The sequence below is a fragment of the Lacerta agilis genome, chromosome 10, assembly GCF_009819535.1.
Source record: "Lacerta agilis isolate rLacAgi1 chromosome 10, rLacAgi1.pri, whole genome shotgun sequence".
Lineage (NCBI taxonomy): Eukaryota > Metazoa > Chordata > Lepidosauria > Squamata > Lacertidae > Lacerta > Lacerta agilis.
The window spans coordinates 26928334-26955831 of NC_046321.1; the positions used below are offsets into that span (position 1 = coordinate 26928334).

Below are 27498 nucleotides of genomic sequence, written 5' to 3' on the forward strand. Positions count from 1 at the left end.
TTGACCTGGTCCAGCAGGGCTCTTCTCATGTTCTTCTTCACCATTCACGGTGAGACCTTCTGAGCAGTTTTCACAGGATGACTGGCTGTGGGCACCAGGAAGTGTCTGGATAAAGAAGGCAGTGAAGCGATCGGAACCTAAAAAGGAGGGGGGGAGAGAGAAGGGATGTAAAGAGACGGCTCTTGCTGCAGATGGGGAAAGGGCTGCGTGCGAGGAGCACATGCTCCCCAGTGCCCCATCCAACACCAGATGCTCTCACACTGCACTGCAGCGAAATGTCTAGATGGATGCTTCTCACCCTCTAATCCTGTGTAGATTTAATAGGCGCCTCAGCCAAAGTACGCCCTGCCCATCCCCTTGGGGCTGAATAACCTTGAATGTTTGGCTTTGGTTCCAGATTTTGCAATAAAGGCTGAGCTTCAAGGGTGATAAAAGAGAGCAAAACATGAGCAGCAGAAATGCTCGGCTCAGCTCTGGCCGTAGGACTGCAGGCTTCTGCTCCACATCATCATTGTCCCTACCCAAAGCTCTGCTGGTACCCCCAGTTCGGCTCTATTCAGGCTTTTTACCCTTGTCCTTCAAGCCCTCTTAACATTGCCAGCATGTTGTGAACGATCTGCTCTCATGGGAGATACCTGGAAGGGTCATCTTGTGGAGAAAAAGGACCAGACAGCTCAATAGCATTGAGTTTCTTCTCAAAAATGCCATAGCTGAGAGTGACCTACAAGGAAATACCAGAAAGGAAGAGAGATGACTTAGGAATATACATGCCCTGTGGGCAACAAACTCCTTTTACGCATCACAGCCAAAGATACCTCTCAGCTGTACGAGTCTCCTGCCCTCTCAGATTTATTACACACACATGCATTCTGCTACCTGAAAACTATTCAAAGCCAAATTACAATGCCTGAGTAGTTTCTAGTAACCTCTATTTTCTCCAGGTTCCCCATACTTGTTGGGAACACAGGTTTAGCCATATTTTCCCAGGCTCTTCAAATCTCTTCTGCCTTCAAGCAATTGCCATGCAAGGGATCAGATTGAAGAGCTGAAGTACATAACCAGCAGAATCACATGAGGGCAGTTCTAGTTGGGATGTACCACTTCAAGATGAAACCTCTCTGCCGCCATCCCCACTCCCATGCTGTTGGTGTTGGGTTTTTAAAAACAACAACATAGAAACTACTATGCCAGGTATAATGGGGCACTGCTGAGAGAGTGTGTGCTTAGCTTGTACTAGAAACTGGGCTTTTAGTGTCGCAGCTCCAGCCCTCTGGAATCAATCACCTGCCAAAATTAGACAGGTGCCTAGTGTCATGTTGTTTTGTTTTGTTTCGTTGCTTTCAGAGTTTGTTGCAATTATTTCATTGTTTTTAAAGCTTGCATTTTTAATGTTATTTTCTATCTTCTACAATGCTTCAATGGCTTCATGCTATGAAGCAGTTTATACATTTGTAACTTACCAAGCCTTTTCATTGGCTGCTAAGTGTTCCTCCCTTCACCCTTCACCCTTGACCATTGGCCGTGCTGAAGGGGACTGATGGGAGCTGGAGTCCAACAACATCTGGAGGGCTACAAATTCCCCACCCCTAAAACATGTGGCCTACCCTCTACTTTCTAAAATGGTACAGTCCAGCAAGAGTTTCGCTCTGTGATTCTGCTGGTTGGGTCACACTGCCCTCAGGGGAGAAAGGGGCAAGTTATTGGCACTAGGACTTCTATTCTGGAGTGGAGGAGTTGCCTTTTCTTGGACTTTGACTGGCAGAAGTTTTATTGGCTAGTTAATTGCTTTTCCATCCCCTTGCCTATTATTGCAGAGAAGTGTCTGGGGAAGCATTTGTCAGGAAAGCCTCCTCTAAATAATGCATGATTGATTCAATCAGTGTCACAATTACTGAGGAGATGATGTGAATGACTGCTTTCCTGCCTGCTCCTCTCTCCTTCTCCTGACTCTCCTTCTCTCTCTCTCTCTCTCTCTCTCTCTCTCTCTCTCTCCCTCTTATCCAGACAACCCCAGCCGCATTTTGATAGTCTTGCAAATCCCCATTCAAAGACAATAGCAGGCTATCTGGTCACACATAATGGATGGGGAGATATCATGCCACAGGCGGTAGCGAAAAGTGTAAGGCTGGCCCCAGCAATCTCAGCAGCAATGGATGAGTTCATCTGGGGAAAGAATTATGTTACCCCCAGGTACAAAATACAACACATCCCAATTCGACTGAGAAAATGCTATATCATGGCGACCGATGTGCAACTTCAAGAGGAGATGATTGGATTCTGGGCAACAAATGCATAGTGGAGGGTCAATTTCATGCATCTGAACTGTCATTCAAAAACAGTTCATTTGGAAAGTGCCCACTCTCTCCAACAAGGGCAAGATGGTGTTTCCTGCATCATCTCACCTGCTTAGTAAGTTGGGGACCCTGGATGACGTGCAAGTTCTCCAGGTGAGAGTGGAACAGGTCACTAGGGACCAAGTGACCGGCTAGCTTACGTTCAATGATATACCCCACAGTGCAGTCGTCTGGGAGGTGGATGAGCTCAGATGTGATCAGGAAGTTGTTGCCACTGGAAAATAAAGCAGGCCAGATACATTCATTTCATAAAATTAAGGAAAGGAATCTGACAGTGGGGATGGTGGAAGACCCGTGTTTCCCCAGGGAATGTGAATTACATCATGGTGGGCAGGTAAGGCTGAGAGGTGGTACACATACATAAACATCTGTGTAATTGTGGCCTCAGGTTGTATGCCACTACAATCATAGCCATTTTATTGGGTTTAAATACTATTTTTAATTAGCATCGCACGATGATAATTGTGTGCAATTGTGCATAACTCTGTTATTGGATTTCTTGAATGTACTAGATGAGAACAGGTCACTCTTTTGGTCCCCTACCTCCACCACACATTCTTCAAAGCCCTGCCAGCCCCTGGAACAGTCAGACGTCCTCCTGCATGGCTGGTCGAAGAGAGAGAGGGAAGGAATAGGAAATACTTCTTTGATTCTTCCCACTCAAGAGAGGAGGCGGAAATGACACCACACAGAGCCCTCTCTACCAATTACATTTCTATGGTCTGAGTCTCTGCCTATCAGCAATACAGCTCTGGGGTCATTGGCTCCTAAGCTTACCAAGTAACAAGAGTTCCAGTTACAGGTGGGTAGCCGTGTTGGTCTGCCATAGTCGTATCTGAAGAAGTGTGCATGCACACGAAAGCGCATACCAAGAACAAACTCAGTTGGTCTCTAAGGTGCTACTGGAAAGAATTTCCTATTTTGTTTCAAGTAACAAGAATATGCACTGTCGGATTTGACTGCAATTTTCCCCAGGTAGAGCACTGCTTTTCATGCAGAGGGTTCCAGGTTCAATCCCCAGCATCTCCAGGTAGGATTGGGAGAAACCCCCATCGAAAATCCTGAGTGGCTACTGCCAGGCAGTATAGACAATACCTAGCTAGATAGACCAATGTCTGGCTCAGTAATAATGATGATGATGATGATGATGATGATGTGCCTACATTCCTGGCAGTAATATATAGCCATCATGACTTCAAGGTCAAGCTTCATTCAATTCTTGTACATCTGCTAGTTTTGGCCCATCGATGTTTGCTCGAAGAATCAAACAGGAGGAAGCTTCTAGCTCAGGTTCTTAAGAGTTGTTCTCTGGGATTAAAAAGGCTTCCCTTGTATTTATGCATACATCAATCCATTAGGGGGGAACTCTTGCAAAGCTACATAGCCCACCAACATGCGGAGGGCACCAGGTTGGGGAAAGCCAATGAACTATGCTAGCTTTGTAGTCCTCTAAACTGCAACCAGTCAATGGCCAAGCCTCTAGATTCAGCTGTCTTTTCACTCTTAGAATGCATGCTCAACAAATCCACCCTATTGCTTTTGAACCCCGTTTGCCTGCAAATCAGATGTCTGAATCAATACTCTGTGTAAAGGAGACAAATGTGCTAATAAGTTCCTCAACAGGACAGCTTCCTTTTCCTGGCCCACTTCCTGTATAATATGAAAATTAATGAGTTCATTATTTGGTTTAAAACTTCAAAAAGAGAAGGGAAGCTGCTGGGTTTTTTTTCCTGCAAGAAATCCATATTTAGAAGTGGGAGAGATGGTAACTGAATGCAGAGAGAGAGAGAGAGAGAGAGAGAGAGAGAGAGAGAGAGAGAAGTAGCTGTGCTGAAAACTACTGTGGGGTAATACATTTATTGGGAGTAACTAAAATATCACAAATAGTAAGCAAAGTTTTGACTTCTCCAGAATGTCTCAGGCTGGTTGTACAGCAAAATGGGATGAGGGAGAGTAAGGAGGACAAGTCCTGGCATGGCCAGGAAGAAGCGGACCATTTAGATCCCTTCCAGTCGGGATTCAGATCTCATCGTGGGACAGAAACTGCCATGGTCTCACTGGTCGATGATCTCCGGTGGGCTAGGGACAAAGGTGAGAGCTGTTTCCTAGTTCTGCTGAATCTATCAGCAGCTTTTGACAACATTGACCATTGACCATAACATCCTTCTGGACCGTCTAGAGAGGTTGGGAACTGGGGGCACTGTTATACAGTGGTTCCGCTCCTTCCTCCTGGGCCGTGTTCAGAAAGTGGTGTGGGGGCTCTCACTTGTGGGGTACCTCAGGGTTCTGTCCTCTCCCCCCTAAGCTTTTCAACATCTATATGCAGCTGCTGGGAGAGGTCATCAGGGGGTTTGGGCTGGGTGTTCATCAGTATGCGGATGATACCCAGCTCTACCTCTCTTTCAAATCAGAACCAGTGAAGGCCCACATTTCAGTTCATTGGCTGCATGAAGTGTTATTATTTCAGAGTTGGGGAAAAGGTGACCCTCCAATTGTTGTTGGACTCCAACTCCCATCAGCCCCAGCCAACATGGCCAATGGACAGGGAAAAGTCCAGAAACATCTGAAGGGCTGCAGGTTCCCCAACCCTGCTATATACTCTTTATTCAGAAACTGAATTCAATAAGACTTATAGCAAGCTGATAGGTTAAGATTGCGGCCTTAATTTGTTTGTTTGTTTGTTTGTTTATAACCTGCCCTTTGTCTTGGTGGACCCCAGGGATTAGTTTCTGCTAGACACAAAATAGATTTTCAGTGGCCCTGGGGGCTGCTGGGACAAAGAAATAATAATGTCTTTCCCCCCATATTTTGGAAATAAAAAATCTACAAAGTGCCTAAATCTGTCCCCATTGCTGTTCATAACCAATTAACATGAAAGTTAGAAGCTGTTTTTGCAGCCTATTTTATTCAAAAAGGAGAGTAGCAATTGTTAAAAATACATGTCAAATTGGTCTTTTTAAAAAAGATAAGAAAATATATTATTTTGCATATGAGAATAGACAATTTGTGAAAGGCACATATGTAGTAGATCAAAACAGCACCTTAGGATGTATTTATATATCTAATTGTTGATACAAAGGAGAGGGAGGGAATCCAGGGCTATTTCAATGCCTGCAAAAAATTGTTGAGGGTGAGATGATTGTAGGCAGAGATTGGAAGATTGGCTGTACGGAATTTAAGAAAGGCTGGCAAAAATCCTGGCAATCAAAGTAGCAAAAGAAATGACTCCTCGTCTTGCAAAAATGGAGAGACTGTATGTGAAACATATCTGAAGCATCTGTTGAGGCTGCAGTCCCAACGCAACTTAGCTGGGAGAAAGCCCCATTTGCTTCAGTAAGACTTACTTCTTAATAGGCTTGGTTAGGCTTGTGCTCATAGTCATCTAGACAATATATATGATATTTTAAGTAAAGTATTTCATTCCTGAAAATGCAATAGAACCAGAAGTCATTATTTACTAGGGGGAAAGTGATGAAAAATGCTAAAATTAATAAGTCCTATGGACTGGACTGGATGGACTTTACTAGAGTAATGAAAATTAATTACAATGACTTTGCCTGCTACTTCTTTCAATGAAGTATCTTGTTATAAGTTCGGGGGGTTTAAATCCAAAATTCTGGTATTAAACACAGAAAAACAAATGAAAGTTGAAGCACACCTGCTTTCTGAAATTTCCTGGGAAACCTATGACATTAAATACCTGGAATATAGTCTTCCGATTCCTTGAATAGGTTGTTTGAGGATAATTCTTTTAACGTGATTAAGGAAATGCAGAAGTTTCTGTTACGGGCTAATTTAAAGATTTAATGGTTTGGAACAATCTGTACAGTAAAGATAATAATTTTGTCAAACCATTATTTATGGTTCTTCCTATCTATACTGATAACTGTAAACTGAAGACCTGGCAACAATATATTACTAAGTTCATTTGGGCTAGAGGCAAAAAATGAGAGCGAAACTGGCATGAATCTTCGCAATATACAGTAGGAGTTGGGAGCAGGCAATTAGCTGTATCAAATCTTTTTCTTTGCTACCTTTCATCACCCTTAGCAGCAGCAAGGGAATGTTTGGTACTGATAAAAGCACAGAATTGGGACACTAGGATGTAAAAATTCCCTTCCCCTGAACTATTTATTATATTATGCCATAAGACAGAGTAGATTTTAAAGAAAATATGCTGTCCTTTAGTACATATTAGTTGTATGGGAGACATGGAAGATTTACAAACCTAAACTGAATCAAATGTCTCACCATTAGCATCTGTTCAATATTTATAAGGTCCTGCCTGATTTAGGACTGTTAGGAAATTTTAAATTGCTGAAGTGGTATAATTTAATTAGGAAGAATTGTCTATAATGGAAATACACTGCCACAAAAAAAGAACATCTAGTGTGAGATCTTCTGGCTTTCCTCACCCCAGGATTTTCAGATATGGTATTTGTTAAGCACACAGCATTTTAGAGGGGCAAGCCATCAAACCAGTTTATGGGAGGAAATACATGGCAAGAGAAGCCTTGAGTGCCTGACCTGGACATCGTTATCTTCTGTTTTTCCTTTAGTGGTCACTGGGGAGGACTTCCTGAAGGACTTCCTCTTTAGCATGCATGCCAGTGAGCCATAGCAAAGGGCAACATGAAAGGGCCTTGACCCTCTGACATTGTCTTCTAGTGTAGATATCAGGCATAGGGTGTGCAAGACTCTTAGTTTGTCTGCAGTGGGAAAGATAAATATCTCCTACTGAGACCAAAAACAAATATTTGGTCAAATATGATGATGATGATGAATATTTCTATACTGCTCAACATCCAAGGATCAAAGGGTGGTTTACCATATAGAAAGCAAAAATACATGCCATAGTAACTAACAAAAACAATACCCTCACAGACACAGTTTAAAAAGCTATAGATAGTTTAATTCGCCTGGCACCTAAAGAAATGTAATGAAGGTGCCAGGCAAGCCTCCCTGAGGAGAGCATTCCACAAATGGGGAGCCACTGCAGAAAAGGCCCGTTCTCGTGTTGCCACCCTCTGGACCTCATATGGAGGAGGCAAACGAAGAAGGGTTCAAATGTTGATCATGAGGTATGGGTTGGTTCATATGGGGAGAGGCAAGGAGAGTTGGTCCTTGAGGTATTGTGGTCCAGAGCCGTTTAAGGCTTTATAGATCAAAACCAGCACTTTGAATTGGGCCCAGAAACAAATTGGTAGCTAGTGCAGTCGGGCCATGATCAGTGTTGGATGTTAATTGCAACAAAATTCAGTGGTGCCAAAGAAAATAGGGGAAAGATTCAAACATTCATAGAAAATGCATGGAATTAGCTTTGGGACAATGTTGCTTCAAAATAATTCTGTGTGAACTTGAAAGAAAATGTATACAAAATTAAGGATCCATGCAACCAGATCCTTTTTGAGCTACTTTAGGGTGTGTATGTGTGTCTGTGTGTTTTAGATTTCTAGTGGGATGATTCCGCTCCAGCTGATTTTATTCATAATTGGTCATGTTGCCCCAAAATACAAATATATTGGCAGGCAAGCAGTAATTTAGGATAGTAAAAGATGTTATAGATTTCAAATTACCATTTGATTCACAAATGACTCTCTCTTTTGTGATATACCTAGAAAGGTTGGGACACGTGATCTTGAATTTATTATTAACCTTTTGTGCACAATCAGGATTAATTTGGCAACTAAGAGGAAAAGGGCAACCGTTTCCAAGTTTAACGGCTGTGAGGAAAAGATTGGGCAAATAGCCAAAATGACTGAACTGACATATTATATAAGGGTTTGGGAAAGATGCCAGTTAGATAACAAGTTTGTAGAACACTGGGCATTGTTTATTCATTACTGGAATGAAAAATTTAATGATAATGTTCAACCATATGTTTTGTTTTTGTAACTAATTTATTGCTGAAACAGCTGTTTTTATTTCTCCTTGGTATATTCCCTGCTTTCGTGTCATATATATTTTGTCAATTTTTCTTCATCTTATGTAAACATTGTGCTTTGAGATCAAAAAGTAGTAATACTAATACTACTAATAACACACCCTTCAAATTGCAATGGAGATTGACCCATGTGCATTAATATCACTCTGCATCAGGGGCTGAGAAGGGAACCCTTGGCTCTCCAGATCATTATTGGGTTATAATTTCCATCATACCTGACCGCTGGCCATGCCAGCTGGGGTTAATGGAAGCTGGAGTTTAACAACAACTTATAGGTCCACATGTGCCCCATCCCTGCTCTATACCAAATGACTTCTTCCCTACACATACGGTTTTCTAACAAAGGTTGCCATCACCTTTGGCTGACCAACGTCATGCATATTCATTTGCCGTTTAGAAAGTCTGCACCTGTTTCCAAATCAGTTTCCTTCTTTTTTTTAACCACTGGAGAGTTCTAAGAGCTTGCCAAAGGCCCAAAACATGTCATTCCTGTTGTAACAGTCATAGAATCATAGAATTGTAGAGCTGGAAGGGACCCCAAGGTTCATCCCCCTGCAATGGTGGAATCTCAGCTGAAGCATCCATGACAGAAGGCCATCCAACCTCTGCTTAAAAACCTTCAAGGAAGGAGAGTCCACAGTCTCCTGAGGGAGACCATTCCACTGCCTAACAGCTCTTACTGACAGAAAGTTCTTCCTGATGTTTAGTCTGGGGGTACTCATTGATCCACCACTATCCCTAGAGGCCCAAGTGACCTCTGAGTCCAGGAGTGCTTTTGTAAGTTCTGGCTGGTATGCCACTTGCGACCATTCGTGGACTATGACAGCCTGACCACAGTCACCCATGCATTGGTAGCCTCAAGATGCGATTACTGTAAGACACTTTATGTGGGGCTGCCCTTGTATCTGGTCTGGCAGCAGCAACGAGTACAGAAGACAGCAGCCAACCTGCTCACAGGGACAGACTACCAACAGCCTGTTACTCCACTACCGAGAGACCCGCACTGGTTGCTGATTTGCCACAGGGCCAGGTTCAAGGTTCTTGTGTTAATTCACAAGGCCCTAAGCAGTGTGGGTCCAAAGTACCTTAAGGACTGTCTGATCCCTACAGTGTGCACATACAAATGCCTTTGAAAGATACAGTGGGTGCAGGGACACATTTCAGCAAATGTTCCATCTTCATTTACATCTATTAACCTCCCATTCAGGAGCATTGTTAAGGGATGGCTCAGGGGGTTAATTGTTAAAACTTCACTTGCAGAGCAGCTTTCCCTCAGACAGTTGGCTCAATGTGCCTCCATACATATAAATTAGCAGATGCAAACTTTATGCAAATCTGAATTACAGGACTGTCCCCTGAGTCTTTTAAGGACTTTAGAACAACCCTGTTCACAACAGATTCAAAGGTTCTCAACACTTCATGATCACTGCCTTGTCATGGTCACGGTCTGCATGCCTTCAGTAATGTCTGAATTTGCACATAGATCCATGATGCTTGGCAGACCTGATGCTTGCCTTCTCTATGGTTGGCACCCCAATTGTGGAATTCCCTTTCCTCAGAGGTATGTTTGTTGCCACCTCTGAAAGCTTTGCACCACAGGCTGAAGTTTTAATTGGGGGAGGCCCACTTGTATGATATGAAATAGAAAATTCTTTCCAGTAGCACCTTAGAGACCAACTGAGTTTGTTCTTGGTATGAGCTTTCGTGTATCTGAAGAAGTGTGTATGCACACGAAAGCTCATACCAAGAACAAACTCAGTTGGTCTCTAAGGTGCTACTGGAAAGAATTTTCTATTTTGTTTCGACTATGGCAGACCAACACGGCTACCCACCTGTAACTTGTATGATATGGTTTGCTTTAAGTTTGGGTTTAATTTGTTCTATTGTGTTTTTATCGTTTTCATGCACATGCTTGGAGAGTGCCATGGGATCACATGTGATAAAGGGTGGCAATCAAATTAATAAATGAAACATGAGAAACCAACCCGAAACTCACCACTTGGGAAATTGATCTCACATCTGCAGACAGCGCTGGCCACAAAGATGCGATTTGGGGCAGCGGTCACAGCATTGCACAGGGATGGGGAACCGGTAGTCTCCTAGAAGTTGTTTAACTACAACTCCCATTGTCCCTGACCGCTGGCCATTCTGGCTGGAGGTGATGGGTGCTGGAGTCCAACAACATCCGGAGGGCCACAGGTTCCCCACTCCAGCCATTGCAGGAAGATGTGAAATGAGAGACATTCATACAACATCTTTTAGGGGTCACTGCTCACCTTGCCCAGGGAGCCATCTTTCGGGCCAGCTTCCTGCTGATACAGAATCCAGCACCTCCAGTAGCAAACCAAAAATACACTGATTTCTGAAAGGAGGAAAAATGGAGATGTTGGGTATTCAGCATACATGCTCTACCACTGCGCTATGCAGTCCCTTCCCTTATAGGCTAAGTGTGGAATGCAGATGAGATTCAATGTTTTGTTGAAATTTATGATAGGAACCCAACATTTGCTCCTGAGATCAACCTGGTATGCATTCTTCTCTCCCCTCAAAGCAATTGTAACTGTGATAAACCACAGGTTGTTGTTTGAGGTGCAGAAGCTCACCTAGCTGCCGTTGGAATTCCCAGCCAACCTGCTGTTTATTCCTGAAGTAAAGGGGTTGGACTTACTGTCTGATTGTTAGGCGAAGCTTCTGAGGCACGAATTGGCCTGTTCAAGCTGGGCTTCCCAATATACACATCTTGGTCCAGAGAATAAGAAGACAAGAGCTTGAGCAGAGCTTGTGGGTTCAGGTAGTTGTCGTCATCAAGGTGGCAAAACCAGCTGGAGAAGGAGAAGGAGAAGGAGAAGGAGAAATGCACAGCCGGTGGATTCAAGAGGTGAATATAATTTCAACTTGATTTCATAACAATGGCGGTTGCTGCCCATTGGGACTGGTAGGGTGGAAGGCAGGGAGAACAACAGTGAGTGGAGCCACAGCCAAGAGGCACAGGCACACAAGCACACACTCACATGAATTGTAAGAAAGAAGACAAGCAGTTGGTGGTTGGCTGAGCGCAGACTGGGTTGCTTGGGTGGTGTCCCATTTGCCCTAATGGAACAGACTACCCTGTTGCAGTTAGCTGTTGAACAGTTTTTTGGCATTTATCCCACCAATTAAATCTAGGCTCCACTTGATTCATGGTTGGTATAACTGCACTTCTGTCACTGAGTCATTGTCGTACACAGTTTAATTTACTAACCTTGGCATTCACCACCTGGAGCAAGCAGGCAATTGTTCTGTAGTGCATGTTGATCAGAGGGAGTTGACTCCTTATGCTACCTATGCTAAATGCCGTTTGCATTTCCTGAGTGATCTCAGATGGCTCCAAATAGTGGCTCCCTCCTAGGACAATTTTGCAGAGGCAAACTACAGTTTGAATGGATCTTTGGATAACTAGACCACAAAAAGCCAACTATGGAGAACAAGTGTTTACTTTTATTGACACCATTCATATGTCAATAAATAATCTCACTAAGCTTGGACAGAAATGGACTCCCGTGTCACATCTCCCAACTCAAGTACATTTGCTCACCTTAGGCCGCTAACCAAAAAGGCATCAAACTCTGCCGCCATTTTGCAAGAAAGTGCTGGATGGCTGTACTCTGCAGAGCAGTTTGTGATGATCACGTGATCACCTAATGGGAAAAGGAGAAATGCTTTCTGGATGGGTTCCTGGACCTATTTTGATTTATTTACAAAAACTTCAAACACAGACAAGCTTACACCCTCAACAAGACAAAGATGGGAGACCTTTCCCCAGTGCAAAGGGCATTTTTGTGCAGTACATCTCCAAGTCTTCCGTACCACAGCAATGCTCTGCAGCAGTTCAGCGAAGTGACCAGAGTGCTGGAAGAGCACTGAAGGAGACCTAGGTTCAAATCCCCACTCAGCCATGAAGGCTCCCTGGGTGACATTCAGCCCATCACTTTCTCTCAGCTATCTACCTCACAGGGTCATTGTGCAGGGGTGGGGATGATGTAAATACAATAAGCCAGTTTGTATATTATCTTCATTAACCCACGTTTCACCCTAAGGTCCCAGGGCACATCACGACAATTTAAAATGAAATGTTTAAAACAGTTTAAAAGAACTCACAGACACAAGAATAGGGTGGGTCCTAAAAGTATACATCTCAAGCATCAAATGCCAGCATAAAGAGGTGCATCTTCAACATTCATTGAAAACTGTATAGTGAAGGTGCCAGAGAGGAAGTTCCACAACTTAGGGGCTGCTACAGAAAATGTCCTTTCTTGCTGCTGCTGCCGCCGCCGCCGCTGCCCCAGCACTTCCAAGTTGGCTGCCTCTGACAGTCTCTTAACACCTAAGAGTGTTTGTAGGGAAGGAGGTGTTATTTCAGATATTTGGGGTCTTGGGGCTCTAAATACTAACGTGAGCACCTTGAGTTGCACCCCCAGAATGAACTGGCAACCAATGAAGCTGTTTTAAAACAAGGGGTACAGAAATTCTAAAGGGAACCCCAGCCAGTAATCTGGCTGCTCCATTTTAGACTAGTTGAAGTTTCTGAGTCGTCTTCAAGGGCAGCCCCATTTAGGGCACATTGTAATAATCCAGCTGGGCTCCTTGGCATTTTCAAGCCTTTGGGCACATTTGCAGACGAGGGAAACTGTTGCACCAAACATGCACTGGAGCTGCACATGCACTACAACAATGCACACACGAGTGTGCGCAACAAAAGACTTCTTTCAAACCTCATATCAGCAGTTAGGGGCTCAGGGGCAAGATCCTGTTAGCAACCCATGATTTAGAGTGTGGAGTGGGAATAGCCTAGATGAGGGGAAAGCTCACCATGGTTTTAAATAAGCATGAGTACACAGCGAACGGAGGGAGGCTTGCTACAATGACTGTTTTAAGTCTGCTGGCTCCAAAGAGTCACCATTTTAGTGAGAGGCAGTCAGGAACTCAGTCAGTGTTTATTGCTTGAAGCCACAGGCCATTGCAAACAGTAGCTTTTTTTAAAAAAAAGTAAAATGTCTGGAAGGCAAAAAACCATGACCAATTGAGCTTCCCAATTCTCATTTAATGTAAAAGGCATTGCTAAAATAAATCCTTAATAAAGGCTCTTAGTGATTACGCTTGACTTAGCTTACTCAAGTGAATCACCTTTGCAATTCACTGGTATTTCCTTCAAGATATTTGCTCAAATTTTCTTAGCTGCTGCACCAAATAATAAAACTAGATACAACAACCATGCTCATTGAGAAGTAAGAATGCTGGTATATCTTGAATTAGACACCCCATAAATTGAGATACAGGGTAAGACAAACATTGCCCAGTTACCTGCTCTGGGTGGGGTTGGACTCCCTTTGAAATAAAAGATTCATAGTTTGGGAGTCTACTGGATGCATCTTTGTCACTGGAAGCTCAGAGAGCATGGCTAGCAGTGCCTTGTACAGAAACTACAGCCATTCTTGGACAGGGATCCTAATTCATGCATTGGGAATGTGAAGACTATTACCGCTGTACACTCTTTGTGGGGCTACACTTGGGGCTGGTCTGGAAGCTCCAACCAGTGCAAAATGCTGGAGCTAGACTACTTGTGAGAGGACAGACTACCACCAGCAAATAACTCTGGCGATTAAAAGCATGCATTGGCTGCCCATATGGTATGAGTCCAATTTCAAGGTTCTTAATTTGCAAGGCCCTTAAGAACTTGGGTCCAGCGTGATTGGACTGCATGATTCCTAATGTCCCTGCCTGATCACGGAGGTCGGGAGCAGAGTTGCTGTTAGTGGTCATCCACCGGTCAGTCGCACAGCTCGCAATGACCAGCAACCATGCCTTGAGCATCATGGACCCAACTCTGTGGACTTCCCTCCTGACTGAGATCAAGCAGGCCTGCCTCACTACTAAACTTAAGTTACAGGTGGGTAGCCGTGTTGGTCTGCCATAGTCGAAACAAAATAGAAAATTCTTTCCAGTAGCACCTTAGAGACCAACTGAGTTTGTTCTTGGTATGAGCTTTCGTGTGCATGCACACTTCTTCAGATACGCTGAAACAGAAGTCACCAGATCCTTAAATATAGTGAGGGAGTGGGGAGGGGTATTACTCAGAAGGGTGGTGGGAATGGGTGATCAGCTGATAGGTGTGGAAAACCTGTTGACGACTCTTAACGGCTGCAATTAGTCTTGCAGGGAACCGCAAGGGGTGAGATGGTTAAAGATAGCTTTGTTATGTATAATGAGATAAGAATCCAATGTCTTTGTTCAGACCAGGTTTCTCCAGGTTGCAATTCAGCCACTTCTCTTTCCAGTCTATTTCTGAAATTTCTTTGTATTAAGACAGCTACTTTGAGATCTTTTATAGAATGTCCTGGGAGATTGAAGTGTTCTCCTACTGGTTTCTCTGTCTTGTGATTCCTGATATCAGATTTATGACTTTTCTTTTTTTCAAGCAGGCATTTTAAGTAAACTTTTCTGATTGTGTGGTTAATTTTACTGATTTCATCCTTTTTATCTCCTTTGTGACTTCATCGTACAACACGTCAAAACTACTGCATTAGGCAGTATTACTGAAATAAATAAATGCAGGAGGGGTGCGGAAACTGTGGCCTTCCGGATACTGTTGAACTCCAGTTCCCATCGGCTCCAGCCAACAGAGCTGATGAGACTTGTAATCTACCAACTTCTGGAAGGCCACAGATCCCCCACCCTGCTCTACAGGTGTTGAATACTGCCATGTTCTGTCCTGACAGATCTGTCCGTAACCCCCTAGTTGTGCACCAAGACTGAATCACTCCCTTTACCAACTCTTGATTTCGTAGAAGATACAGGTCTCTTCTGCTCTCTGCAGGACTGATGTGGATAGTTCTAGATTTAAAAACAAAACAAAACTATTTGTAGCAGTTCCAGTGAAGCTTGTTTACCCATGCCCCAGATCTCAGACCCACAATGCATTTGGGCAACTGCTTTCCCCAATAGTTTATCAGACATTCTGCCAATTTCACCCCTAAGTAGGAGCTGAAAAGGCAGCTGTGCACAGTAGCTTGCAGGCATTGGCTTAGCATGCCTGAGCTGGAATTGTAAAGTGAAGGGACTTCCTTCCTTCCTGTTTCACTATCTAGAAAGCACAGAGCGAAGTAGAATCAGTAGTTCAAAGTTGTATTAACTTCTTTTTTTAAAAAAACAAAAACCCACATTTTATTGTTGAATACCTAGTAAGATTATTGATAAGCAAAACCAGGCGAGGGAGTGCTCATCAAGCCAAGTCAGATAATGGCATTGGTAGGGGAGTTCAATGATGGTCATTATTCTCCTCCCAGGCACTACCCAAGGGGGTGCTGACAACAGTTGCCAATTACCTTCTGCATAGTAATCACATTAGCAATGATAGCGCTAGTCAGGGAAAGGATCTCATTTTCTCAGCAAAATGATATTGAGGTTCTGAGAGCTGGGGAAATGAGTTAGGAGATCCTTAACAGAAGCCTCATCTGGAGAGAAAATGGCGGCAACGAAAGAACAACTACAATGGATTTATGGTGCAAAAATAATAATAAATGCTGTGCTTCCAATATTGCAATCTGACAGTTTAAAATCTACGAGTGGTATTCAGCTAAGCCCTATTCAGATGAGACCAAGTGCAATTAATGAACCTACATTACTCATGTCCGTTAACTTCAGTGAGTATACTCTGAGTAGAAATAGCGTTGAATATCAACCTATTTTTAAAAAAAACTTTGGGGGGAATTCAAGGTCACCGTCTTCTGATTTTATTTCAGCTTTCCAGATGGAATGATCTTCCTTCCCCTCCTCCTGTGTGCTCTTCTTGGGGTTCTTTTGACCCCAATTAGGGGGGCCTGGGGCATGGGAGGAGGGCGGGACCCTGTTGCTCGAGTTCAAATCCTTGCATGTAGCTTCTGATGACAGGACTCATTCGGTGAACCCCACCCAATAGCAGTGGTACACCTAGTTAACATCACATAGAGTAATCCAAACCCTTGGCCAATAGAGACAGGGCTTCATGGGGCAGCACAGCCACCACAACATCCACTGCCCCACTACTCACAACAGCTGGGCGGGGGGAGTGGGGCAGAAAAATGGCACCTTGCTCCACCAGCTCTCAGGCTGGTGCAGCAAAAAGGCCCAGATCTTCCATAATCAGTAGATAGTATTGCCCAGTTTATATATATATATATATATATATATATATATATATATATATATATATATATATATAAACACTTTATTGCAGTTTCTGAAAAATTAACATAAAATTTGAAAGTACAATGAGGCGAGGGCAATCCAGGAGATTTTGCAACTGTTTGTGGCCATTTTTAAATTATATGTCGCATGAGCCTCATAAAAACTATGTACCAAATATTTGGACTTTATTTGAAATTATGTGTAACTACTCTTCCTGCTTATCTATGATTTTTCCTTCCTGTCTAGGTCAAATCTACGTATTTTCATATTGCTTATAGATGGATTTCGTATACAAGCTACATGCTTCTATATCATCCATAAATAACCCTGTGCTTACCCAGTTTTCCTTAGTTCCTTTGTATCAAAACCTGTATGATCCATGCTGGTTTTTTGTATTTAAAAGCTATTAATAAGAAAGAAATAAGAGAAGGCCCAGATCCAGCATGCTGTCAACACATGACAGCAGTAGGACCAGCTCAGGATCCAGCAGATCCTGTATAGACCCAGTCCAGCCCTTCCCCTGAAATGCTACTGGTAGCAGAGATACCACAGATGGTAGCTTCTACTTACTTGCCATTTGGGTGGTTCACTGAGCTGTTCCTCACTGCTGGGTCTTCCCTGCCATTGGAGCAGGTCAGCAAAGTCAAGTGAAGGCAGGGTGTAGAAGAGATACCTCCACTCCAACTCCTCTAAAACTTATTCCAGTGGATAGATTGGGGGTTTGGATTGCTCTGTTTGTTGTATTTACCAAAAACAGATTGTTAGCTGGTGTTGCAGTTCAATACCTGCAGATTTTATGTCATTTTTTGGCTCTGCCCATTAATTCAGTGTTTCTGGAGAACTGCACAAGCTGCGGTAAATGAAATTACTAATTACTTGATAGCTGAAGAGCCAAGCATAGCTGTATTTGACCTTGAGGACCTTGGCAATTAAGCAGATTTGGATTGGAACTGGTGATGCCAGAGCGAGTCTACGCATGTCTACGCAGAAGTAAGCCTGGGGTGGAGATTTCTGCATCACCAATAAAGAGGAAACACATGGGGGGGGGAGAAGAGGTGACAATTTGCATTAAATGTGCAGATATGTATACTGTACACATGCAAATTTAGAAATAAGTAGTATAATTTAAATAGAAATAGAGCACATCTCACCAAAGTGGAGAAGACTATGTCCAGGTTACCTGTGTGCTTGCTCAGTCTGTTCTCCAGGTGCTGATGGTTGATATGGCTCTTCCTTCTCAGGGTTCTTTATCTTTACACCAGACTTGGACCAGACAGCCTTAAGTCATACTCAGAATAGGCCCAGAATAGACTCAGTTATATTGATTTGTATTATATTATTATTATTATTATTATTATTATTATTATTATTATTATTATTATTATTTTATGTTGTGAGCTGCCCTGTGATCTTTGAATGAAGGGTGGAATACAACAATAACAATGCCCTTTAATGTCTGGGAAACCTTTACAGAGGTAGGCCAATCTGTCCAATGCTGCTCAGATTAAGGAAATATGCATTGTTTGGTTTCCCTTGGAAGGAGATCACTGTTAATAGTGTACCAAGTGAGCACAGATTGAGCATAGTCCAACAGACAGTCAAACTGACTGCCCCTCATCGGGTCTCCTAGTGAGTTCTATGGCTGAGCAGGGACTTGAACCTGGGTCTCCCCAGTCTTAGGGCTTGTCCACATTTTCACTTCTCCTGTGCCTAGAATGCATGGGTCCAAGCAGTTTTCCTCTTGCAATGCCACTTTTCCCAGAGAAAACTTGCAGTTTAGGGCTGAATCAGAACAAATAGCAATCGGGTTTCCCATACATTGCTGTTTGTTCCGATTTAGCACTAAAGAGTGACTTTTGCAGGAGGGAGCAGCGGGACAAAGACAAAACCACTCAGGCCCATGTCTAGGCAGCACGGAACAAGTAGATGTATGTATGAGCCCTGAGTCAAGATTGAGTTACCCCATCTATTACAATATAGGTGCCCCCCCCATTCATGCGATCATCTCACACACAACTGCATATGCGCGCAATACCAGGAAATAAATAAATCATTCGATTCAACCCAGAAATGATGGGAGGAGCAGCTGCAACAAACACACACACACCAAATGTTTTCCCCAGACCTCCTTCAGAGATGCCAGAGATTGAACCTGGGACTTCTGCATGCAAGGCATGTGCCCTGTGGCTGAGCTATAACCCTTTCCCACGGTCAGCCATGTAAAGATGCTATTACCCAAGCGTTCCTGACACACAGTTTACAGAAGTCAGTTACCAGATCTTGCTCAACACTAAAGGCCGGATTACCCAGTTTTTCCCGTAGCTCATCATCTTCTTTATCAGTGAAGACATATGTCTGAGGAAAAGAAGAGAGAAGGGTTATTCCAGTGCCTAAAATGTGCTGAGTTCCATACCTGCCATCCAGTGACAAGCCACATAACTCTCTCCACCGTGGCTATGCGTCATATGAGATTATTACTGAAGTAATGAATGTGAAATGCTTTGAACACTCAGAAAGTGTTTTATCTGTACAAATGGAATAATAATGCCCCCATCTCACAGAGATGCGGCAAAATAGAGGTTGTAACAAGTTCTGATATTTTTTTTTAAGTGCTATATGATGATGGAAAGTAAGTATTTGACCCAGCTTCTTTGCAGAGAGAGAGATTGGTTCATGCTTCCCGTTGCTGATTGATTAGCTGATAATCTTTTGAAATCCGGTCTTTGAATGCTTGTTTGTTCTGTGCTGAAAAAATTCAGATGGATCTGAAGCTGGTGTTTCCCAAAGGACCCTGCATGTTGTGGTTTTGAGAAGGTGTTGATCATTCAGTGGAACAGGTCACTAACATCTTTGTAGAATGGCATGCACCCCACCCACACCCCAGCAAGTGTTTTGGTGTTGAGTACCTCACCCATTGAGAAATTGGTTTTAAAACAAATACAACATAGATAGATCATGGCCAGCTTCAGTTATGAAAGGGATTTCAGCAAAGTGTCTTCTCTGGCAATTCCTTGGATGCATGTTTATCTGACAGTAGTTGTGGACAGCCATTTTCAATTTTCCACAGTGCCCCAGATCAGCATGACGTTTGGCCAGGGCAGGCACCAGCCTCTATTAGTGTGGCCTACTTTACTGAGGTCAGTCCTCTGTTTGAAAGGCTATCAAAGGATAGCCCTCTATTTGAAGGAGCTCTCTTTTTGGAGGGCGGTCCAGTTCAAGTGGAGTTTAAAGCTAAAGAACCACCACAGGGGAGAGTAGGAGTTAGTGCCTGTGGAGTGCAGATAGAAGAAGACTGGTAACTGCTCTGGTTCAAGGCCCCATATAGATGTCTTTCCCCCTTATGCCAGATGGGGTGCCAGAGTACTGGAACCTACTGACATGTGTGATGGTACTGCCTCAAGGTAAATGGGTTCTGGATAGAAGTATTTTCTGAGAATCCATTGATAACTGGACAAACAATTCACCCCGCCCCTTGTCTTTTCTTTTGAATCTGTTTGCAGATTCGGATCAAGACTTAAACAACAAAGAACTGATTTTGCATCCTTTGAAAGCAGTCAGAGCCACAACAGCCAAGTTTGCAGAACTTTTGATCTCAGTAATCTAGACTATTGTTATTCCAAGACTTGACAAATCACTCTTATTGAAAAAATATTGCGTAACCTAAAAGCATCCAGGCTTCCCAAGTGATCACAGCTTTGCCATTTGGTCTAATTCTATTTTATATACAAGCATAGGAGTGTCAGATACCACAGGTTTATGCGGGTGTTTCAATAGAATACTTTTTATCTTCTTTTTTGAATTAAAATTTCTAATTGTTTTGATTTAAACTGCAGAACTCATTGCAATTATAGGCTACGCATCCTTTTCCTTTTGATACGTTTTATTATTGCACTGACTTTTTCCTGCATTTCTTTATTGGCAATTGTGACAACTTAACTGTATTTATTTTTCCCTTCATTTCTTTTTTCCTGTCACCTGTTTGTCCTTATTAAAATTCAATAACAAATGAGTGAGGGGGGGAAACAGTTGGAAACTATACAGCAAACCAAACAGGCATGCACATACTCATAGCAGTATTCCTTGCTCAATTTAACTTATAGTCCTTCTAGATTTTTATCTATGGATATAAATTTGCTTGGGTGGGTTTTTGTTTTGTTTTTGCAAATGTATGTTCTCTTTTGGCCTATTTTGGAGAGGGGGTGTATTTCCTGGGGGGGGGGCAATGTGCAAGCGCCTACTGTAGCACCAGGGGGTTCTGCTAGGGCTCTGGAGCCCCAATAATATCTGATATAGGTATGAGTCATTGTTGTAGAACAGATGCTTTCAATATATAGGTTTCATTGTGCTGAGCCAGCTCACACTGAGCTTTTAGTCACCAGCCTGGGGCTAGAGAACCTGGTCTGATCCAGCGTCCCTAAGTAACTCATGAGCCCAAGGGGTGACCATCAAATAGGCTCAGGTTTGTCCCCCGAGAATCCTGCTGTGATGTTTGCAAGATATCTGACAGCAGATTAAACAGAAGCTTTGTAGTGAAAGGAAAGTTGAATTCAGAAAAGAACATCTGTTCGTGTGTAAAAGACCTATAAGCTCTCTGCTGTTTTCCCTACTCTCCTCCTCCTCCTCCTCTTCCCCGCAGTCCCTCCCAGGCCCTCCCGACAACATCATGTGGCATGTTCTTCCATCCCAAGGGCAGAGTGGGGATCGCGTCCAGCAAAGAATACCTCCTCTCAAGCGGAAAATGGGCTTTCAAGAAGCCAAGGGGACTGAAAGAGAGAGACACAAGCCTTAAACAATCTCCCCACCAGCTGCCTGCAGGCTGGTTAAACAGTGTACTTGCATTATGTACTGAAATATGGGCAAAGTCATTCAGACAGTCGCCCAGGCACGTGGGACTCCCCTGGGCCTGGCGGTGGCGAGGCCTTTTCACAAATCCAGCCTGGGTTTTATTGTGGGACTCTTGTCTCTGGAAGAATGAAGGAGCTGAGGGACAGTGATAAAGAAAAGGAGCAACCGCAACAAAAAATACGAGGGAGGGGAGGAAAAACACATTTGCTGGGAATATAGCAGGGCTGAAAATGGCACATTCGCTTCTTAAATCACCAATTGGAGACGTGAATTTCTAAATGATATGTCAACCAGAACTGTCCGCCCCTGAACGAGCATTCGGTGCTGGTGTGATGGCAAACTATCGGCGTACATTTTGCAAGGTCCTCAACGTTTTGCTTTGTGTATGTGTGTGACAGAGATATAAATACTCAGTGCTTTTTTTCTGGGGGACGCAGGGGTATGCATACCCCTAAACATTTTGTGAATCTAAGTTTGGCCTCATTGAGGGGCAGTATTTCAATATGAGTAGGAAAATGAAAGTACCCCTAAACAAATTTTTAAAGAAAAAAAGCACAGTATATACTCATACAGAAACGAATGTATGAATTCCTAGGCCTGTTTCACACATTACAAGAATGCAATCCTTTGTCTGCCTCAGAGTCAACCAATTCCACCTTCCTCATGAGTGAAAACAGTATGAAATCTGCCTCGCCAAATATGTTTTGCCAATACACCTTTAACATGTGGAGAAGCTCCTAAGCAAGCTTAAGGCAGCTTCCTAAGGCAGCTTAAAAAGCCCTGAGGCATTGGGGAGCTAGTGCAGGGACCATCTTTCCCACACAAAATAAGCATAATTAGAACAGTTGGGCTGTGCATGCCTCTCCCTGATCCAATTTGGGGCTCAGTTGGGCACTTTGAAGAGGCACCAGTCCAACCTGAGACCAACTCAACTCGGCACCAGACTCTGAACCAATCTGAGGACCTTGCACAGTGTCCATTTAAGGTTTAAAACCCAATAGATATCTCCTTCCCACCCTCTTGCCACCACCAGATCCTGCAGCCCTTTTGACAGCCCCAGATTGCTTCAGCTGGACCTGATCCAACCCAGAGTGACCAGGGGCTACCTCAACCCAATATGTGTTGATCCAAACTAGCCTGATTCGATTCAGGACTCAGGATTTGGCTGTGTCCAGTGCACAGCCCTACAGAACAGGGCACATCATCCTCAGTCACCCCCCAACAGTGAACTAGAGAAGTGAAGCTTAGCAGAGAGGGAAAAACACTGCCATGCTCTGCTCTGCATTCCTCCCTCCCCCATTATCAGTCTCCTCCAAATCTATGCGGCTTGCTCCTTCGGCTTGCTTTGAAGTTCTCACTGGTGTTACTTTTCTTGGGTAAAATAAAATGATGGATGAGACAGATGGCCATCAGCATAATGGACGGTGGAAAGACTAGAATCTGGTATAAGGCAGCTTCATTGTAAAAACATACTCTTTTTTTGTAAGTGCAACAGCAGGCACTTTTCTTATTTTTTTTCTTTTTTACTATGCTTTGATTAAAGGCAGGCAACACCAGGGCTTGGGGCTAAATCAAATCACATCTGGGGACGTTTCCAGCCCTGAGGCTTCCAAATGACCAGTCCTGGCTTAAGGCATCGTTTGGTTCTAGGCAATGCGTGTGCTTGAGTGCATATGAGAATCACACACAGGTTATTCCCTTAGGCATTCTGGTGTCAGGGGTCCATTCAACCCTCCCTCTCACCCTCGTACCAACCTGTCCTTTGACCCGGGAGATCCAGGTCTCCAGCAGCAATCCCATCCTGGACTGGTGGAACTTCTGGGTTGTCTTGACAGCGATAAAAAGCTCTTCCAGCAAGAGGCTTCTCCCAGCAGCAGAATGTGCCATACCGTCATCGTGGCCCTGGAGTTGTTTTCCATGCTCAGTCTCCCTCCTGTTTCTCCAGTCTGCCACACCCGCCAGCATCATCTCCCTCCATGCCCATCTGCCAGATATCCCTCCTGAAAGTCTCTGGTTGCCAACCGCTTCCTGGATGCCGTAACGCCTCGTGGAAAGGAGCACCATGCTCACGAGAAAGAGAACAACTCCAGAGGAGGCCTGGAGGAGACGCCGGCCCATGGCTTTCGATCTGGCAGGGAGGAGATGAGCAAGGTTCAAAGCCCCTCTTCCTGTGCCAGTGCTTGAAGTGCAAATCCTGCTCTAGCCTGTGTGCTTTCCCACAAAGCTGAGAATGGCATAGATCAAGGAGATAGGCCAAGGCCTGTCAAATAAATACCCTGGGAATGCAAGAGTCAGGGGCCAGTGAGCGAGATTATGTGGCTCTCCAGGAAAGCAGAAATTACCAAAGAGGTCTGCCTCACTCTTTTCTCCCCCACTCACACCTCAAGGGATGAGGAAGCCTGGAGGGCAGAGGCATGGGATCTAGGGAGACCTGATTTTCCAGATATCAAAGAGGGCAGGTGACAGAGGCTTTTAGGTAGGAGGTAAGAGGAGGACCCCTGTCACCTGAGCCTAGTTAACCAAAAAGGCTGGGTACCATCTGAAGTCACACAGGATGAGCTTCAGCTGTCAAGTCAAGACTCTGTGGACAAATGCCCATCCCAAGGGCAGGGAAGAAAGTGCCCACTTTTCCAGAGCGAAGATGCCCAAATAATAGCCTCTCTTTCCCAGCTAGAACACAGAGCTTCTAACCTAAAAGGCAAGGCAGGTTTTTCCTTTTTTTGATTGCCTCCTTTTTGTCTCCCAGCAATTACAGGCTAGAGCCAGGGCTGCAAAGGAAACTGCCTTTCTCCAGTCCCACCAGCTGTCTGCTGCCCTCCCTCTCCCAGCTCCATTTTTTGGCTGCAAGGAGGCAAACTCCGCCCAGTCCCTTTTATGGGTACACGGCTTTTATGGGTTCATGGCTAGGCAGGTCCCGTGTGTCTCCGGGGAAATCTTCCCATCTGAACAGCCGCCTGCCTGCCCTCCCAGCTGCTGCCCTTTTGACCGGCTTTGTCAGGCAGTGAAAAGCACCCCCTTCCCAATGGAGGATTTATCTTCTCAGTAAAGGAAATGGCACGCATATTGCAAACATTGATTTCTCAGGCTGGCTCACTAGTAAATAAGGGTGCGCAAGCCAAGATCACCTGGTGGAAATTAGTTTCCCTTCACACCTGATAACCTGTGGGTTGCAAGCAATTAAGGGGGTAAAAAGGAGCAATTCCTTTGCTCTTTGCATTACAGAGCTGGGCTGAGTTTGCTTGAGAGGACAGAAACCAGAATATGTTAGTTTAAATATCAGGAATAATTCCTGGTACATCTCAAATATTAAGGGGCAGCAACACAAGGGGTGCACATTGTCAGGGCAGGATTTAGGTTTGATGAGGCCCTAAGCTACTGAAGGTAATGGGGTCCTTTATATGTGATTTTAGGGAGCAGGCTAGCAGGCGGGGCCCATTACTTACATCATAGGAGCCTACGCAACACAAAACACTGTTGCTGTATGTAGGTTTTATTTTATTTGTTTTTTATCTTATATTTTGGAAATGTACATCCAGGTTTTTTCCTTTAAATTTTTTTTTGGGGGGGGGCCAAGAGAGTGGGGCCCCAAGCTATAGCTTGTTTAGCTTATGCGTAAATCCAGCACTGCACATTGTACTTATAAGGCACATTTTGAGTACATGGCTTTCTCTCAGAAAATCCTGGGACCTGTAGTTTAAGGGTGCTGTGAACTGTAGCTCGCTGAGGTGTAAACGACCATTCCCAGGATTCATTGGAAAAAGCGATATGCTTTAAATATATACATTTTTGTTGTTGTTCAGTCGTTCAGTCGTGTCCGACTCTTCATGACCCCACGGACCAGAGCACGCCAGGCACCCCTATCCTCCACTGCCTCCCGCAGTTTGTATACATACATACATCATTTTATTTGCATGCCACATTTTCATAGCTAAAACCATGCACAAGGCAGGTTTCAACATGAAAAAGTACATATTTACAAACATAACAAAAGTAGTCATGAACAATAAAAACATCAAAAAGTACACAACCAAATTAAGCAATTTTCAAATTAAATACACGGTGTGCATGCAGCCACTGCTATCCCTGGCAAGAACAGCTGTATGATAATCTTTGCAAACGTCTGTCTCTCCCCCCTTACCCCGCATCCATGCTTAGGCATACATTAAAAACATCTAGGGGGAGAAGGAAGGCTTAGTTCTTACAAACAAGAGTCAAGGTAGCAAACTTGCCTCTTGAAATGTAGCAAACTAGCTCTAATGTATTTCGTTTTTGTTTCAGTCTTCTACAGTGTGCAATAGCGATGGAAGGGGATGCTGGGTCAGAGCACAATTCTTGGTTTGAGAATAGATGCTACTAGTCAGTGCTACTTTTCTAGAAAAAGAGGTGCCAGAAGAACTCACCAGGAATGCCCCCCTTGTTCTCTTATCATGGCAATAGCGCCCACCTGAGAGGTGCCAGAACTGAGTTCTGGTGAGTTTCAGCTGAAAAGAAGCCCTGCTACTAGCATGTTTCGATGGTCTTCTGTGAAAGGTACTGGAACATATCAGGCAAAGGGCCATGTTTGTGCATTGGGATGGAGACTTCCCTGACTCCACAGCCAAACCGCAACCATGGAGAGAAAGATCTTTGACCCAGGATTCGGGGGGTGGGGGTGGGGGTGCAAGAATGCTTTAAATTCATGATGAGGATGGTTCTTACGTGCAGCGATGCACTCTGCCATCCACAGATGGAGGGATGCCAAGGCCATTAAACCTGGAGTCTGAAGATTGCCAAACCATCTTTGACTCACTGCTGATGCTGCAAATGCAGAGTCCAAGGGCTTGCTGCTTTCAATACTCACAGGTAGTTTCAGCCGATAAGGATCCTTTGCAGTAGGCTGCCAGGACCACGATTTTAAAAAAAGAGTCATATGGTCTGCGCTTTGTGGAATTTGTAGCATTTTGAATAACAATACAGGAGCTGTTCACCGGCCACATTTTCTGCTGCTGTGAATGATTTTCCTGCAATAAGGAACAGAAAACCAGAGCATCTGGCGATCCTAGTTTGGCAAGGAATGAAAAAATGCTCATGTGAGTTAAACTCAGACACATTTGCGTGCACACACACACACACACACACTGTACATTTCTATTTTTACATGCTTGCCTTTATAGGCTGGCTGCTGGAAGCTGACCTGCTCCCTACTTTTGAGAAGTGAAACTGATAATTTCCCCCTTCCCCCCACCCACATCTCTGTTCCTAAAGACCTTCCCATAAGGGACAGTCATTCATTCCAAGTAGATCGTGCTGCTCTGGATTTTATGCACATTCTTCTCTTTGTTACATGCTTTGATGAGCAGTGACCTAATTAAAACATGTTGCCTTTTAGAATATTATCAATGGCATCTTGAAGGGAAGATATGCACATCTAGTCTTTTTGTCCTAGATTTTTAGATTCCCTTCCAGCTTTCAAATCCCTTCCAGCTTCCCCAGCTGCAATAGTGCCCAGCCATGCAAGCTTACCAATCTATCAATTCTGGTCCGTGTTCCCCCAGACCACCTGTTGGGATGGTGCGTTAGCTCACATCTTGTGAGATTCTTGCCTTAGGGTGCTTTGAGATGGCCGGATGGGGGATTCTAAATTATGAAAATGGGTCATTCAGATATCACAGACAGGCTGTTGGCAACAGGGTTGTTGTTTTAATTACTAGGTTTTTGCTAGAGAATACAAATTGGATTATGATTGTGATTATTATTATTATTATTATTATTATTTCCGGACACACCATTCTTGCTCCCACAAGAGCCCAGGGTGGCTAACAGCAATCACACACACAAAAACTTTTAAATACAAATGCTAAAAACACAATCTGAAATAAAATAAACTATACAGCATAACAATCAGTGACAGAATATTCCGTAAGGAACCCCAATTCTTAGAATCATAGAGTTGGAAGGGACCACAAGGATCGTCTACTCAGTGGCGTAGGTTGGTTTGCCGGTGCCCCAGGTGTGTGTGCCAGGCAGGGGCGGGGCAAGGAGGGTGAACGGAGTCCGCCATGTCAGCCCAGACTTCACTGCAGACACCACCGGAGTGACCCCCCCCACCAGAGCCCACACTGTGCTGCCTGCCTGCCCACCTGCGCAGGGTGGAGCCTGGCTGGCCGATGCGGC

At 44.0% G+C, this 27498-nt stretch overlaps 1 protein-coding gene across 3 annotated transcripts; it reads right to left on the reverse strand.

The window, feature by feature from the left end:
• Nucleotides 1-26426, reverse strand: MFNG (MFNG O-fucosylpeptide 3-beta-N-acetylglucosaminyltransferase). 3 transcript variants are annotated; one of them, XM_033162918.1, is made up of 8 exons: nucleotides 26186-26426; nucleotides 18807-18855; nucleotides 11873-11975; nucleotides 10967-11120; nucleotides 10575-10660; nucleotides 2403-2568; nucleotides 636-721; nucleotides 1-137 (listed from the first exon to the last, which is right to left on the reverse strand). In XM_033162918.1, exons 1-8 carry the CDS (start codon nucleotides 26282-26284, stop codon nucleotides 71-73), a joined length of 810 nt encoding a protein of 269 aa, XP_033018809.1. In that variant the 5' UTR covers nucleotides 26285-26426; the 3' UTR covers nucleotides 1-70. The 3 variants fall into 3 exon arrangements, with proteins under 3 accessions (XP_033018809.1, XP_033018808.1, XP_033018810.1); XM_033162917.1 differs by lacking the exon at nucleotides 26186-26426 and adding an exon at nucleotides 23101-23484; XM_033162919.1 differs by lacking the exons at nucleotides 18807-18855; nucleotides 26186-26426 and adding an exon at nucleotides 17071-17128.
• Nucleotides 26427-27498: the final 1072 nt, after the last annotated feature.